General features: G+C 55.3%; 2 protein-coding genes across 5 annotated transcripts; one reads left to right on the top strand and one right to left on the bottom strand.

The window, feature by feature from the left end:
- The first annotated feature begins 15 nt into the window (after positions 1-15).
- Positions 16-6,425, top strand: LRRC14 (leucine rich repeat containing 14). 4 transcript variants are annotated; one of them, XM_065669106.1, is made up of 4 exons: positions 16-85; positions 1,293-1,715; positions 2,616-3,251; positions 4,127-6,425. In XM_065669106.1, the coding sequence occupies exons 2-4, from the start codon at positions 1,336-1,338 to the stop codon at positions 4,695-4,697; spliced, it is 1,587 nt and encodes a 528-aa protein (XP_065525178.1). In that variant the 5' UTR covers positions 16-85; positions 1,293-1,335; the 3' UTR covers positions 4,698-6,425. The 4 variants fall into 4 exon arrangements, with proteins under 4 accessions (XP_065525178.1, XP_065525176.1, XP_065525179.1 ...); XM_065669104.1 differs by having other exon boundaries at positions 35-93; XM_065669107.1 differs by lacking the exon at positions 16-85 and adding an exon at positions 105-125.
- Positions 6,398-14,430, bottom strand: C2H8orf82 (chromosome 2 C8orf82 homolog). Its single transcript, XM_065669108.1, has 3 exons — positions 14,189-14,430; positions 12,532-12,580; positions 6,398-7,118 (listed from the first exon to the last, which is right to left on the bottom strand). The coding sequence occupies exons 1-3, from the start codon at positions 14,312-14,314 to the stop codon at positions 6,643-6,645; spliced, it is 651 nt and encodes a 216-aa protein (XP_065525180.1). The 5' UTR covers positions 14,315-14,430; the 3' UTR covers positions 6,398-6,642.
- Positions 14,431-16,277: the final 1,847 nt, after the last annotated feature.

The raw sequence follows: 16,277 nt of genomic DNA, 5'->3' as shown, positions 1-16,277 counted from the left end.
GTCCCGCCTCCTCTGCCGGATGTCGCGTTCTGATTGGTGGAGCTGGGCGTCGGCGCGGAAGCGGTGAAGGGGGTGGAGAGCGGCGGTGAGAGGGTGCGGGCGGCGCCATTTTGGGGGGTCCTGAGGTGGGGGGGGCTGGGGTAGGGGGTCCCATAATGGGGGGGGTGGGGTAGGGGGTCCTGTATGGGGGGGGCTGGGTTAGAGGATCCCGTATGGGGGGGGGGGGGGGGCCTGGATTAGGGGGTCCCCTATGGGGGGGGCTGGTTTAAGGGGTCCCGTATGGGGGAGGGGCGTGGTTTAAGGGGTCCCATAATGGGGGGGGGGCTGGATTAGGGGGTCCCATATGGGGGGGGCCTGGTTTAAGGGGTCCCATATGGGGGGGGGGGCCTGGTTTAAGGGGTCCCCTATGGGGGGGGCCTGGATTAGGGGGTTCCATAGTGGGAGGGGCCTGGTTTAAGGGGTCCCATATGGGGGGGGCCTTTAGTGGGTCCCATAGTAGGCAGGGGGGGCTGATGTAGGGGTTCCCATGGGGCGGGGGGGGCTGTTTTGGGGCTGTGGGGGGGGCCCTTTTAATGGGGGTTGCATTAGGGGAGGTGGGGGGGGCCCTCGTGGGGGGGCTGTGTTTTGGCTGATGCTATGGGTGCTGCGGGTGCCCTTTTAGTGGGGTCTGGTTTAGGGGTGCTGTGGGGTGCCCCATTGATGACAGTTCTGGTTTAGGGGTGCCCCGTTGATGATGGGTCTGGTTTAGGGGTGCCCCACTGATTATGGGTCTGGTTTAGGGTGCAGTGGGGTGCCCCATTGATGATGGGTCTGGTTTAGGGGTGCCCCATTGATGACAGTTCTAGTTTAGGGGTGCCCCACTGATTATGGGTCTGGTTTAGGGTACAGTGGGGTGCCCCATTGATGACAGTTCTGGTTTAGGGGTGCCCCATTGATGATGGGTCTGGTTTAGGGGTGCCCCATTGATGACGGTTCTGGTTTAGGGGTGACCCATTGATGACAGTTCTGGTTTAGGGGTGCCCCATTGATGATGGGTCTGGTTTAGGGATGCAGTGGGGTGCCCCATTGATGATGGGTCTGGTTTAGGGGTGCCCCATTGATGACAGTTCTAGTTTAGGGGTGCCCCATTGATAATGGGTCTGGTTTAGGGGTGCCCCATTGATGATGGGTCTGGTTTAGGGGTGCCCCATTGATGACGGTTCCGCTTTAAGGATGCAGTGGGCTGCCCCACTGATGTGTGGGGCTCATGTTACAGGTCCCACCATGGGCTTCCTTTTTTGCTCTTGCCCCAGGTCCCCCCTTTCCTGTGTCCATCCCTCCCCCCAGCTCCCTTGGATGCCGCTGTGGGGCAGCCCCCCAGCTCCTCTTGGTGCCCGCGCCATGCAGAGCCTCGTCTTCCTCTGCGCCCGCCGCCTGCTCGGCCACCGGCCCGGCGCCCGCCGCGCGCTGCCCTTCCTGCCCTCCGAGCTCTATCCCGTCCTTTTCCAAGCGGCATTCCTGGACGGGCGCGCGCTGGCCCTGCAGGACCTGGTCACCGCCTGGCCCTTCCCTCTCCTCAGCTTCCAGTGCCTGCTGGGCCCCTGCGGGCACCCCCAGCACCGCGGCCACCACGCGCCGCCCGGCCACAAGCCCGACAAGCTCTGTGTCCAAGCCGTCCTCTCGGCCGTGGTGGCCCACGTCAGGCAGGCGCTGGAGGACTCCCAGCAACCCCCCAGGTACCGCGTTCCCTTGGGATTTGGGGAGGAATTGGGTCCCTGCTTCCCTTTTGAGGGGGGGTTGGTGGTCATCAGTGCTGGATTAGGAGCATTATGGAGGCGTGGAATGGTTTGGGTTGGAAGGGACCCTGAAGAGGGTCCAGTTGCATGGGAATGCCTTGTGCTCCAAGCCCTGTCCAATCAGTTCCGGTGATCCAGAGCTTCTCTGTTCCACCCCTTCCAGTGTCCCGGCACCCTCATGGTGATGAACTTCATCCCAAGGTCCCATCCAACTCTTCCCCCTTCCAGCTGGAGCCGTTCCTCCTCATCCCATCCCTGCATCCCTTCTCCAAAGCCCCATTGCTCCAAGCCCCGTCCAACCTGGCCTGGATCAGTTCCGGTGATCCAGAGCTTCTCCGTTCCAACCCTCCCAGTGTCCCGGCACCCTCACGGGGAAGAACTTCCCAACATCCCATCCAACTCTTCCCTCTTCCAGTTGGAGCCGTTCCTCCTCATCCCATCCCTGCATCCCTTCTCCAAAGCCCCATTGCTCCAAGCCCCATCCAGCCTGGCCTGGATCAGTTCCGGTGATCCAGAGCTTCTCCGTTCCACCCCTTCCAGCGTCCCAGCACCCTCATGGTGCTCCCAAGATCCCATCCAACTCTTCCCTCTTCCAGTTGGAGCCGTTCCTCCTCATCCCATTGCTCCATCCCTTCTCCAAAGCCCCAATCCAGGTTTCCTGGAGCCCCTTTAGGCACTGGAGCTGCTCTGAGGTCTCCCTGGAGCCTTGAACACTTCCAGGGATGGAGCATCCATCGCTTCCTTAGGCCTCACCACCCCCTGTCAGGGCTGGAGCGAGGTGCGGGACACCCCCAGCTCTCCCCATTCCCTACTTTTCCCACCCATTCCTTATCTCCCAAGGGACAGACAGTGCCACCTGCGGGTGTTGGACATGACGGGTCTCCAGGACGATGACACCACCGAGCGCGGTCCAGAAGGGATGAGCCTGTGGTCCGGCACGGTGGCATTGGCCAAAGCTTGCCTTGAGGTGGCCAAACACCAAACGGAACTCCAGAAACGCAATTCCAAGCGGCGCAAAGGTCCCTCGGGAAGCTCCTCGCCGCCCCACGCCATCGGCGTGGAGATCCGCGCCGACCTCTTCGTCAACAGCACCTCTTATGGCATCCTCCGGGATGCTCTCCAAGCCACCAGCAGCCCCCTGCGGCTCCGGTGCCGGGATTTCCACGCCGAGGAGCTGTCGGTGGGTGGGATCGTGGGATTGCTGGAATGCCTGGATCCCGGCGGCGTGCGGCGCGTGGATCTGCGCTTCAACAACCTGGGCCTGGCCGGGCTCTGCGCCGTGGTGCCGCAGCTCAGCCGCTTCCCGGATCTGCTCAGCCTCAAGCTGCCCTACAGCAACGTGGACGTGCGGCGCCACGCGGCCGGAGCCGACGCCGGCTTCCGGCGCCTCTCCACGCACCTCGGGAAGCTCCAGGCTCTCCGGGAGCTCAACCTGGGATCGTCGAGGTTGTCCGGGAAGCTCAGGCAGCTGCTACGGTGCGGTCCAAGAGAGGGAGAAGGGATCCAGAGGGAGGTGGGAGCGTGCGTGGGCGTCGGGAGGTTCAGTAAGGTCTGGGTGTGGGTTGGGTGATCCCATAAATGGACTGGGATGGATGGATGAGGGATGGGAGAGATGATGGATGGATGGATGGATGATGGATGATGGATGGATGATGGATGGATGGATGATGGATGGATGGATGATGGATGGATGATGGATGGATGATGGATGGATGATGGATGGATGGATGGATGATGGATGGATGGATGATGGATGGATGGATGATGGATGGATGGATGGATGATGGATGGATGATGGATGATGGATGGATGACAGATGGATGATGGATGGATGATGGATGGATGGATGATGGATGGATGGATGATGGATGGATGGATGATGGATGGATGATGGATGGATGACGGATGGATGGATGGATGATGGATAGATGCATGATGGATAGACATATGATGGATGAATGGATGGGTGGGATGGATGGATGGGTGGGATTTATGGGTGATGGATAGATGGATGGATAGATGGATGATGGATGGATAGAGCATGGCTGGATGGAGGATGGATGGATGGGATGGATGATGGATGGATGGATGGATGGGATGGTTGGATGGATGGATGGATGAAGGATAGATGGATGATGGATAGACGGATGGATGATGGATGGGTGGACGGAATGGATGACGGATGGATGGATGGAGCAGCCCTGAGGAGAAGGACTTGGGGGTATTGGGTGAGGAGAAGCTCCCCATGATTTGTGTTTTGCTTTGGGAACCATCCCCAGCCCATTGGTCCCTATGAGGTTGATCCCGGTGCCCATGGTGTCCTCACGGCTCCTTCTCCCTCTTCCCACCAGGAACCTGGAAGCTCCTCTGGAAAGCCTGGAACTGGCCTTCTGCTACCTCCTTCCCGGCGACCTCGCCTTCCTCTCCCAAAGCATCCACGCTCCAGCCCTGAAGAAGCTGGACTTGAGCGGCCACCACTTCACCGAGAGCCTTCTCCAAGCTCTGTGCTCCCTCTTGGAGAACTCCTCCTCCCTCATCCACCTGGATCTCATGGAATGCCAACTCACAGACTCCCGCTTGGAAGCTCTTCTCCCGTCTCTGTGCCGTTGCTCCCGGCTCCGATGCTTGGGCCTCTTTGGCAACCCTTTGTCCACACCGGGCCTCAAGACCTTGTTACGCCAAACCTCCGTCCTCCAGGAGCTCTGCCTCGTGGTCTACCCTTACCCCGTGGACTGCTACAGCCGGGAGACACCACGGCCACCATCCGCTTCCTCCGGGATCTTCGAGGACACTTTGGATGAGGAACGCTTCACCGCCGTCAGCGCCGAGCTCTGCCGGATGCTGGTGAGCTCCGGCAGGGACAACGCCATGTGGACCGCCAGCCTCTGCCGCCACGGCACCCTCGACTACTTCGCCTTGTGAGAGCTTGGCACGGCTTCAGCCCGCCCCACGGCGCTGGTGACGCGCGGTGGCCTCGCTGGTGGGGCTGTGGCCCAAAACTGGGGCCGTTTCTCCTGGGTTTGGAGCTCTTTTTTGGCATCTGCCTGAGGTTCCTGCTTGTTTTTGGGGGGGGTTTGGCACCTCCTCCACGTTATCTCCTCGTCTGGGAGCTTGGCTGGCATCTCAGGAGGGTTTTCTCCTTGTTTTGGTGGAACGTTTTGGCACCTTCTGCTTGAGGTTATCCTTGTTTTGGTGCCTCTTTGGCACTTTTCTCCCAGTTTTCTCCTTGTTTTGGTGTTTTCTGGCATCTACCTCAGGTTCCTCCTCGTTTTGATGCCTCTTTGGCACTTTCACCCTGTTTTCTCCTTGTTTTGGTGTTTTTTGGCATCTACCTGAGGTTCCTCCTTGTTTTGGTGCCTCTTTGGCACTTTCACCCTGTTTTCTCCTTGTTTTGGTGTTTTTTGGCATTTACCTGAGGTTCCTCCTTGTTTTGGTGCCTCTTTGGCACCTTCTCCTGAGGTTTTCTCCATGTTTTGGTGTTCTTTGGCATCTACCTGAGGTTCCTCCTTGTTTTGGTGCCTCTTTGGCACTTTTCTTCCTGTTTTCTCCTTGTCTTGGTGTCTTTTGACATCTACCTGAGGTTCCTCCTTGTTTTGGTGCCATTTTGGCACCTTCTCCCTAAGGTTTTCTCCACGTTTTGGAGCTTTTTTGGCATCTACCTGAGGTTCGTCCTTGTTTTGGGGGGGGTTTTGGCACCTCCTCCACGTTATCTCCTCGTTTGGGAGCTTGGTTGGCATCTCAGGAGGGTTTTCTCCTTGTTTTGGTGGAACGTTTTGGCATCTAGCGGGGTTTTTCTCCTCGTTTTGGAGCTCGTTTGGCACATTCTGCTTAAGGTTATCCTCGTTTTTGTGCCTCTTTGGCACTTTCTCCCAGTTTTCTCCTCGTTTTGGTGTTTTTTGGCATCTACCTAAGGTTCCTCCTTATTTTGGTGTCTTTTTGGCACTTTCTCCCTGTTTTCTCCCCATTTTGGTGGTTTTTGGCATCTACCTGAGGTTCCTCCTCATTTTGGTGCCTTTTTGGCACTTTCTCCTTGTTTTCTCCTCGTTTTGGTGTTTTTTGGCATCTACCTGAGGTTCCTCCTCATTTTGGTGCCTTTTTGGCACTTTTCTCCCTGTTTTCTCCTCGTTTTGGTGGTTTTTGGCATCTACCTGAGGTTCCTCCTCATTTTGGTGCCTTTTTGGCACTTTCTCCCTGTTTTCTCCTTGTTTTGGTGTTTTTTAGCGTCTACCTGAGGTTCCTCCTCGTTTTGGTGCCACTTTGGCACCTTCTTCCTAAGGTTTTCTCCACGTTTTGGAGCTTTTTTGGCATCTACCTGAGGTTGTCTCCTCGGTTTGGTGGGGTTTGGCCTCTCCCTGGCCTTTTCTCCACGTTCTGGTGCTTCTTTGGCACCTTTTCCCTGAGGTTTTCCCCTCGTTTTGGAGCTTTTTGGGCATCTCCCTGAGCTTTTCCCCTCCTTTCGGTGCCTCTTTGGCACCTTCTCCCTGAGGTTTCTCCTTCTTTTGGAGCTCTTTTGCTCCCCACTCCTCCCACCGCCACCACCGCGGCTCCGGTGCCGACATTCCGGCTCCGACATTCCTTGTTATCCAGGTTCATTAACACAAGAAATTCCTTAATAAATCCTGTTGCTTTAGAAGGGCTCATGGCAAAGAACCCGGCACCGCGGCGCCTTTTATTGTCACGCTCCCCCATACCCCCCCCCCCCCCGCTTCAGGTCCCCATCCCCAAATCCCATCCTTATATCCCGAATTCCCATGAGGAATCAGCTCCGTGCTCCCGGTTTAAGCTTCTTTAGTGGGGGGGTTTTGGCCACCACGGTGATGGCACCAGACCAACGTCAGGCTCTCATGGGGACACCGGGAATGCCGGCTCAACTCTGGCGCGTGGAGATGGGAATATCCGAGGATTCCTTGGCACTTCCAGCACGGAGCAACGGCAACAGCTCCTCAGTGAGCCGATAGCTCCGACCTTCCCATCGGAAGTGCGTCGGTGGCTGCTCCTGCCCGTGCTCATACTGGAAGCTGGAGCTCCATTCCCAAGCCAACGCCGAGCGCACCAGCCCCACGCCGCCGGATTTGGCCGGTGCCGGATGATAGAGCCGCCCGTTTTCCGGGAATACCGTCAGCTTTTCCGGTTGGAATGGGACCGCCAAGCGTTCCCCCCCGCCGCAGTAGGAGAGGAGCCGGGAATCTCCCGGCAGGAGGTGGGTGAAGACAATGGGCCGATCCTCACAGCGCAGGAAGTTCCGTTCCCGGCCGCACCGGGATAGGAACGGGAATTCCGTCTCGTAGCGCCCGCTCCGGTTGTGCTCCAGCTGCTTGAAGAAGAAGCTCAGGAATGCCACGTCTGCCGGGATGGACACAGAGCGCTGTGGGTTAAGGAGCTACCGGGGTGGTAATGGCGCTCCTCCGGGTTGGGAAGCTGATGGAGGAGGGATGGAAGCACCGGGAAGCGCCAATGGGAAGTGATGGTGATGGAGGGAAGTGGTTAATTAGGGAAGGACGGGATATGCAAATGGGGCGGGTGGATTCCCCCCCCCCCCCCCCCCCCCCCCCCCGTCGCTGCTGCCATGGGATGGGATCCCAGTTTGAGGATGAGATCCCGATTTAAGGATGGATGGGATCCTGATGAAGCATTGGATCTCAAGGGTGAGATCCCAACTAATGGTGAAGCCTGATGGAGGATCAGCTCCCAGTTAAGGATGAGATTCCAGTTAAGGATTGGATCCTGATTAAGGCTGGGATCCTGATTAAAGGATAAGATCCCAATTAAGGACTGGATCCTGATTAAGGCTGGGATCCCAGTTAAGGATGAGATCCCAGTTAAGGCTGGGATCCTGATTAAGGCTGGGATCCCAGATAAGGATGAGATCCCAGTTAAGGATCGGATCCTGATTAAGACTGGGATCCCAGTTAAGGATGAGATCCTGATTTAGGATGAGATCCCAATTAAGGATCAGATCCTGGTTAAGGCTGGGATCCTCATTAATGATCCGATCTCTAGGATTGTATCCCAGTTAAGGATGAGATCCCAATTAACAATTGGATTTCAAGGATCAGTTCCCACTTAGAGATCAGATCCCAAATAAGGATGGGATCCTTATTACAGAATCACAGAATCCCAAGGGTTGGAAGGGACCTAAAAAGATCATCTAGTCCAACCCCCCTGCAAGAGCAGGGTAACCTACAGTACATCACACAGGAACTTGTCCAGGCGGGCCTTGAATATCTCCAGTGTAGGAGACTCCACAACCCCCCTGGGCAACCTGTTCCAGTGCTCTGTCACTCTTACAGTAAAGAAGTTCTTCCTGATGTTAACGTGGAACTTCCTATGCTCCAGTTTACACCCATTGCCCCTTGTCCTATCACTGGATATCACTGAAAAAAGCCTAGCTCCATCATCCTGACACCCACCCTTTACATATTTGTAAACATTGATGAGGTCACCCCTCAGTCTCCTCTTCTCCAAGCTAAAGAGACCCAGCTCCCTCAGCCTCTCCTCATAAGGGAGATGTTCCACTCCCTTAATCATCTTTGTGGCTCTGCGCTGGACTCCTTCAAGCAATTCCCTGTCCTTCTTGAACAGAGGGGCCCAGAACTGGACGCAATATTCCAGATGCGGCCTCACCAAGGCTGAGTAGAGGGGGAGGAGAACCTCTCTTGACCTACTAACCACTCCCTTTCTAATGCACCCTAAGATGCCATTTGCCTTCTTGGCCACAAGAGCACATTGCTGGCTCATGGTCATCCTCCTATCCACCAGGACCCCCAGGTCCCTTTCCCCTTCACTACTTTCCAGCAGGTCAACCCCCAACCTGTACTGGTACATGGGGTTGTTCTTCCCCAGATGCAAGACTCTACACTTGCCCTTGTTAAATTTCATCAAGTTTCTCCCCGCCCAACTCTCCAGCCTGTCCAGGTCTCGCTGAATGGCAGCACAGTCCTCTGGTGTGTCAGCCACTCCTCCCAGTTTTGTGTCATCAGCAAACTTGCTGAGGGTGCACTCAGTTCCCTCATCCAGGTCATTGATGAAAATATTAAACAGCACCGGTCCCAGCACCGACCCCTGAGGAACTCCACTAGTCACAGACCTCCAGCTAGATTCTGCGCCATTGACCACAACTCTCTGCCTTCTTCCTTTCAACCAGTTCTCGATCCACCTCACTACTTGATCATCAAGCCCACACTTCCTCAGCTTATCTATGAGGATGCTGTGGGAGACAGTATCAAATGCCTTACTGAAATCAAGAAAAACTACATCTACCGCTCTACCATCATCCCTCCACCTAGTCACTTCCTCATAGAAGGCTATAAGGTTGGTCATACATGACTTCCCCCTCATAAAACCATGTTGGCTGTTCTTAATGACCCCCTCATCCTTGATATGCCTAGTGATGGAGTCAAGAATAAGTTGTTCCATCACCTTTCCAGGGATGGAGGTAAGGCTGACCGGTCTATAATTACCCGGGTCCTCCTTCTTGCCCTTCTTATAGATTGGTGTGACCTTTGCCATCCGCCAATCCTCAGGCACCTCGCCCATTTCCCACGACTTACCAAAGATGATGGAAAGTGGCCTAGCAATGACCTCCGCCAGCTCCCTCAGCACCCGTGGGTGCATTCCATCCGGACCCATCGATTTACAGATGTCCAGATTGCATAGCTGATCCCTAACCCAATCCTCATCTACCAAAGCAAACTCCTCCTTTGTCCTGACTCCTTCTGGGGCTATAGAAATCCGGGGCCCTCGGGGAGAGTCTGCAGGAGTAAAGACAGAGGCAAAGAAGGCATTCAGCACCTCTGCCTTCTTTATATCCTCTGTCTCCAGGGTACCCACTTCGTTCAGCAGTGGGCCTATATTGCCTCTTGTTTTAGTTTTATTTGCTATGTATTTGAAGAAGCCCTTTCTATTGTCTTTAACCCGACTAGCAAGATTGAGTTCCAAGGAGGCCTTAGCTGTCCTAATTGCCTCCCTACATCCTCTAACAACTGTCCTATATTCCTCCCAAGCGGCCAGCCCCTCCTTCCATAATCCATAGATTCTCCTTTTCCACTTGAGTTTGCCCAGCAGCTCCTTGTTTAACCACGCCGGTCTCCTAGATCCCTTACTTGACTTCCTACTCATTGGGACGCTCCGATCCTGAGCTTGGAAGAAGCGGTCCTTGAATGCTAACCAACTATCTTGAGCCCCTTTACCGCCTAGTACACTTTCCCATGAGACTTCCCTTAGCAGTTGACTGAAGAGGCCAAAGTTGGCCCTTCGGAAATCCAGAACTGTGGCTTTGCTAGGTATTCTATTCCTCCCACACAGGATCCTAAACTCCACCATCTCATGGTCACTGCAGCCAAGGCTGCCATTGACCGTCACCACTTCGACCAAACCCTCCTTGTTGGCGAGCACTAAATCTAGCAGCGCTGCTCCCGTAGTTGGTACGTCCACCATTTGCATTAAGAAATTATCATCAATGCACTCGAGGAACCTCCTAGACTGTGAATGACTGGCTGTGTGAGTCTTCCAGCAAATATCGGGGTAATTAAAGTCCCCCACGACGACTAAGGCATGTAGTCGCGAGGCTACTTCCAGTTGCCTGTAGAAAGCCTCATCAACTCCTTCGTCCTGATCAGGAGGTCTGTAATAGACCCCCACAACTGTATCACCCGTGCCAGTCCGCCCCTTGATTCGTACCCACAGACATTCCACTTGCTCCTCATCCGACCCCGGACAGAACTCAATACATTCTAGTTGCTCTCTCACGTAAAGAGCAACTCCACCACCTCGCTTCGCTGACCTATCTTTCCTAAAAAGGACATAGCCATCCATGACCACATTCCAGTCATGTGAACTGTCCCACCATGTCTCTGTAATCGCCACCAGATCATAACCTTTAGCCCGCACACAGACTTCTAACTCCTCCTGTTTATTCCCCATGCTGCGTGCATTGGTGTACAGGCATTTCAGGGAGCCAGTCCTAGTACCCTTTTTCCCCTGCGGGACAGGGTCTAAAGAGCTATCCTTTCCCACAAGTGAAACAAGAGATTGATAGTCCTCCTTAGCCCGCCATCCTTCAATCCCTAGCATGTTCCTCTTGGGCTTGTCCCCAACAGGCCCAGTTAAATCCCCTCCCCCCTTCCTAACTAGTTTAAAGCCCTGTCAATAAGCCCTGCTAACTCCTGCCCCAAAACCCTTTTTCTTCTCTGGGACTGGTGTATCCCGCCTGTCACCAGCAAACCAGGTGTCCCATACAGCAGCCCGTGACTGAAAAACCCAAACCCCTGCCTTTGGCACCAGTCACGTAGCCATACATTAACCTGCAGAGTCTTCTTATATATCCCTTCACCCTCGCTTGCAACAGGTGTGGAGGCAAACACCACTTGCGCTCCAGACCCTTTAACCAGCCGTCCCAGGGCCCTGAAGTCTCTCTTCATTGCCCTTACGTTCCTCGTAATAATTTCGTCACTGCCAACCTGAAAAACCAGCAGTGGGTAGTAGTCAGACGGCTGCACCAGTTCAGAGAGCTTCTTTTTAACATCTCTAATCCGAGCCCCAGGCAGGCAGCAGACCTCCCTGTGGGGTGGATCCGGTCGACAAATGGGCCCTTCTGTTCCCCTCAGAAGGGAGTCACCCACCACAATTACTCTTCTTTTCTTCTTGGTTGGGGAAGTTCTGAGGCATGTGGGTGAGTGACTAGCCCTGGGTGCCTCACTAGATAGATTTGCCTCACCATCTCCATTCACCTGGCCCTGAATTTCCAAGACCTCGTACCTGTTATTCAAGGGCAACTGGGAGGGAGGAAGGGATTGTGAGGGTTTTCGCTTACCTCTCCGAGGAGGAACCTCCCTCCATCCATCCTTGTCCATTAAGCTCTCTCCTTCTGTCTGATGGTAGGAGGGAAGGGGATCCATATCTTGTTGAACCACTTCCCTCTGCCCTTGCCTTAGGGTGTGGTTCCACCAATCTATTTCACTTTCACACTCTCTAATGGCTCTCAACCTTTCTACCTCCTCCCTCAGTTCAGCCACCTGCCTGAGCAGGTCATTTATTTGCTCACAGCGAACACAAGCAGTATCACTGGCTCCCTCCAATACAAGTGCCAGGCTCAGGCATTCGCTGCAGCCAGAGACCTGCACAGCTGCATGTCTGCAGGAAGGCTCAGTCTGGATACCCACATTAGTACTCACTACAGCTTTCGATCGTGAAAAAAAAAAAACAGACTCTGGAGGAGGTCCACCATATTTCCTCTGTCCAGTAGTCACATCAAGAGTGTAGCCAGTCCTCTCCAAGAGTGCCTTTATTTTTGCCTCATCTGGTCCTTTGCTAGAATCTGCCACCTTGGTCCCCTGTTTTTCCCTCTGCCTATATGTCTTCATGACTCCACATAAAAAGGCACTTTTGTTCTGAACATGTGAGAGATCACTGTCTTTAAACTGCTGAAGGGATAGGCTCCCGATTAAGGATGGAATCGTAAGGATTGGATTCTGAGGAAGGATTAGATCCCAAGGATTGGATCCCAATTGAATACTCCCACTACGGATGAGATCCCAGTTAAGGATTGGATCTTCATTAAGGATCAGATCCTTACTAAGGATCAGATCTCATGGATGAGATCCCAAGTAAGGATCGGATCCCAGTCAAGTATTGGATCCTGATTCAGGATCGGATCCCAAGGATTGGATCCCAACTAAGGCTGAGATCCCAGTTCAGGATCTGATCCCAGGTAGGGGCTGCTTTTGGGGTGAGTTTGGGTGGATTTGGGTCCCGGTACCTTTGAAGCAGGTGATGAAATTCTTCACTTTGGTGTCATCCAGGAAAAGCTGTTGGAAAAGTGGGAAAAAGCCTCAGAATCCCAAAGTGTTCCCAGCGGTCTGCCCGGGATCCCGCTGGGATCTGGTCGGGATCTATCTGGCATCTGTCCTGGGGCCCTCTGGATACGTTTGGGATCTATCCGGGATCTGCCATGGATCCACGTGGGTTCTGTTTGGGATCTGCCATGGATCCACGTGGGTTCTGTTCGGGATCCGCCATGGATCCACGTGGGTTCGTTTGGGATCTGCGATGGATCCACGTGGGTTCTGTTTGGGATCTATCTGGGATCCACCATGGATCCACATGGGTTCTCTTCGGGATCTGTCTGGGATCTGCCATGGATCCACGTGGGTTCTGTTTGGGATCTATCTGGGATCTGCCATGGATCCACGTGGGTTCTGTTTGGGATCTGCCATGGATCCACGTGGGTTCTGTTTGGGATCTATCTGGGATCTGCCATGGATCCACGTGGGTTCTGTTTGGGATCTATCTGGGATCTGCCATGGATCCACGTGGGTTCTGTTTGGGATCCACCATGGATCCATGTGGGTTCTGTTTGGGATCTATCTGGGATCCGCTATGGATCCACGTGGGTTCTGTTTGGGATCTGTCCGGGATCCATGTGGGTTCTCTTTGGGATCCACCCAGGATCCAGCTGGGATCTCTCCAGGAGCCACCCCATCCCTGGCATCCCAGGGCCGTTGCCGTCCTTTTGGGATCCATTTAGGGCCCGTTTGGGATCCATCCGGAATCTGTTGTGGATCCAGCTCCCCCCCCCCCCCTCCCCGGACACCCCCCTGTTCCCGGTGTTCCCAGTGTCCCGGTGCCCCCTGTTCCCATTGTTCCCATTGTCCCCCCCATTCCCGTTGTCCCCCCCGTTCCCGATGCCCCCCCCCGTTCCCGTTCCCGGTGTTCCTGTTGTCCCCCCCGTCTCACCCGTTCCCGTTGTTCCCCCTGTTCCCGGTGTTTCCAGTGTTCCCGGTGCCCCCCCCGTTCCCGTTGCCCCCCCATTCCCATTGTCCCCCTCGTTCGTGGTGGCCCCCCGTTCCCGTTGTCCCCGCTGTTCCCATTGTTCCCCTCGTTCCCAGTGCCCCCCCTGCTCCCGTTGTTCCCCCCCGTCCCCGTTGCCCCCCGTTCCCGTTGCCCCCCCCTTTCCCGTTGTCCCCCCTTTCCCGTTGCCCCCCCGTTCCCGTTGATTTCCCCCCGTTCCCGTTGCCCCCTGTTCCCGTTGCCCCCCCCGTCCCCGTTGCCCCCCGTTCCCGTTACCCCCCCCTTTCCCGTTGCCCCCCCGTTCCCGTTGATTCCCCCCCGTTCCCGTTGCCCCTTTCCCATTGTCCCCCCCCGTTTCCGTTGCCCCCCCTTTCCATTGCCCCCCCCCCTTTCCCATTGCACCCCGTTCCCTTCCCCCCCCCGTTCCCTTCCCCCCCCCCTTTCCCGTTGTCCCCCCGTTCCCTTTCCCGTTGCCCCCCGTTCCTTCCCCCCCCCGTTCCCATTGCCCCCCCCGTTTCCCGTTGCCCCCCGTTCTCTTTCCCCCCCCGTTCCCTTTTCCCCCCCCAGTCCCCGTTGCCCCCCGTTCCCGCTGTTCCCGTTGCCCCCCCCGCCGGTGCCCGCGGTACCTGTCCCTGGTGATCCAGGTAATAGAAGTACTCGCGGGTGCGCGGCTCCGGGCTCTGCCCCTGCCGGTACCCGGGCACCGCCGCGCTCGGGCCCGGCCGGAGCCGCAGCGCCGGGAGCAGCCGCATCCCGGAACCGGAACCGGGACCGCAACCGGAACCGGAACCGGAAATGGAGCGATCCCGATCCCGGTAACGACCCCGGGCCTGGAACCGACCCCGGCCGCGGACCCGGAAGTGGCAGCGGAAGCGGAGGGGACCGGTACGAGCGCTGCACCACTCCGGGCGGAACCATTGCCCGGGGGAACCGATAGAGACCCTATAGAGGGGCTATAGGCACAGCCGCCCACCCCTATAGGCGCCCAGACACCTATAGGCACCCATGTAACCCTATAGGCACCCATGGACACCTATAGACACCCATGTAACCCTATAGACACCCATGGACACCTATAGACACCCATGTAACCCTATAGACACCCGTGTAACCCTATAGACACCCGTGTAACCCTATAGACACCCATGGACACCTATAGACACCCATGTAACCCTATAGACACCCATGGACACCTATAGACACCCATGTAACCCTATAGACACCCGTGTAACCCTATAGACACCCGTGTAACCCTATAGACACCCATGGACACCCATAGACACCCGTGTAACCCTATAGACACCCGTGTAACCCTATAGACACCCATGTAACCCTATAGACACCCGTGTAACCCTATAGGCACCCATGGACACCTATAGACACCCGTGTAACCCTATAGGCACCCATGGACACCTATAGACACCCGTGTAACCCTATAGACACCCATGGACACCTATAGACACCCGTGTAACCCTATAGACACCCATGGACACCTATAGACATCCGTGTAACCCTATAGACACCCGTGTAACCCTATAGACACCCGTGTAACCCTATAGACACCCGTGTAACCCTATAGGCACCCATGTAACCCTATAGACACCCATGGACACCTATAGACACCCATGTAACCCTATAGACACCCATGGACACCTATAGACACCCGTGTAACCCTATAGACACCCATGTAACCCTATAGACACCCGTGTAACCCTATAGACACCCATGGACACCTATAGACACCCGTGTAACCCTATAGACACCCCTGGACACCTATAGACACCCGTGTAACCCTATAGACACCCATGGACACCTATAGACACCCGTGTAACCCTATAGACACCCATGGACACCTATAGACACCCGTGTAACCCTATAGACACCCATGGACACCTATAGACATCCGTGTAACCCTATAGACACCCGTGTAACCCTATAGACACCCATGGACACCTATAGACAGCCATGTAACCCTATAGGCACCCGTGTAACCCTATAGACACCCATGGACACCTATGGACACCCATGTCACCCTATAGACACCCGTGTAACCCTATAGACACCCGTGTAACCCTATAGACACCTGTGTAACCCTATAGACACCCATGGACACCTATAGACACCCATGGACACCTGTAGACACCCATGGACACCTATAGACACCCGTGTAAACCTATAGACACCCGTGTAACCCTATAGGCACCCATGGACACCTGTAGACACCCGTGTAACCCTATAGACACCCATGGACACCTATAGACACCCATGGACACCTATAGACACCCGTGTAACCCTATAGACACCCGTGTAGCCCCTATAGATACTCTTACCCCATAGGCACTTGTATAGACACCCACTCCGTCCTATAGACACCTGGTCCTATAGACACCATATACCTGTATATATATGTATATTTATACCCCCCCCATGCCCCATCTAGACTCCCATGCACCCCTATAGACACCCCTACTCCCTATAGACACCCATGTACCCCTTATATACACCCATCCCCCTTATAGACACCCGCCTGCCCCTACAGAAACCCGTGTACCCCTATGGACACCCACACCTTGTAGACCCCCGTGTACTCCTATAGGCACCCTTGTGCCCTATAGACACCCATGAACTCCTCTAGACACCCATACACCCTATAGACAACACCATAGACACCCATGTACACCTATAGACACCATACTACCTAGAGACACCCCTATA

This window comes from Lathamus discolor, chromosome 2 (assembly GCF_037157495.1).
Source record: "Lathamus discolor isolate bLatDis1 chromosome 2, bLatDis1.hap1, whole genome shotgun sequence".
Classification (NCBI taxonomy): domain Eukaryota; kingdom Metazoa; phylum Chordata; class Aves; order Psittaciformes; family Psittacidae; genus Lathamus; species Lathamus discolor.
The sequence above is the reverse complement of the archived record's forward strand: the minus strand, read 5'-3'. Positions and strand labels throughout refer to the sequence as shown.

Excerpts from the sequence above, each read along its gene's own strand:
- LRRC14 (XM_065669103.1), top strand. The coding sequence starts at position 1,213 with ATGCAGTGGGCTGCCCCACTGATGTGTGGGGCTCATGTTACAGGTCCC. Across the intron at positions 1,716-2,615 it reads GACTCCCAGCAACCCCCCAG|GGACAGACAGTGCCACCTGC; the intron begins GTACCGCGTTCC and ends TTATCTCCCAAG. Across the intron at positions 3,252-4,126 it reads AAGCTCAGGCAGCTGCTACG|GAACCTGGAAGCTCCTCTGG; the intron begins GTGCGGTCCAAG and ends TCTTCCCACCAG.
- C2H8orf82 (XM_065669108.1), bottom strand. The coding sequence starts at position 14,314 with ATGCGGCTGCTCCCGGCGCTGCGGCTCCGGCCGGGCCCGAGCGCGGCG. Across the intron at positions 12,581-14,188 it reads ACCTGGATCACCAGGGACAG|CTTTTCCTGGATGACACCAA; the intron begins GTACCGCGGGCA and ends CTTTTCCAACAG. Across the intron at positions 7,119-12,531 it reads TTTCATCACCTGCTTCAAAG|ACGTGGCATTCCTGAGCTTC; the intron begins GTACCGGGACCC and ends CCATCCCGGCAG.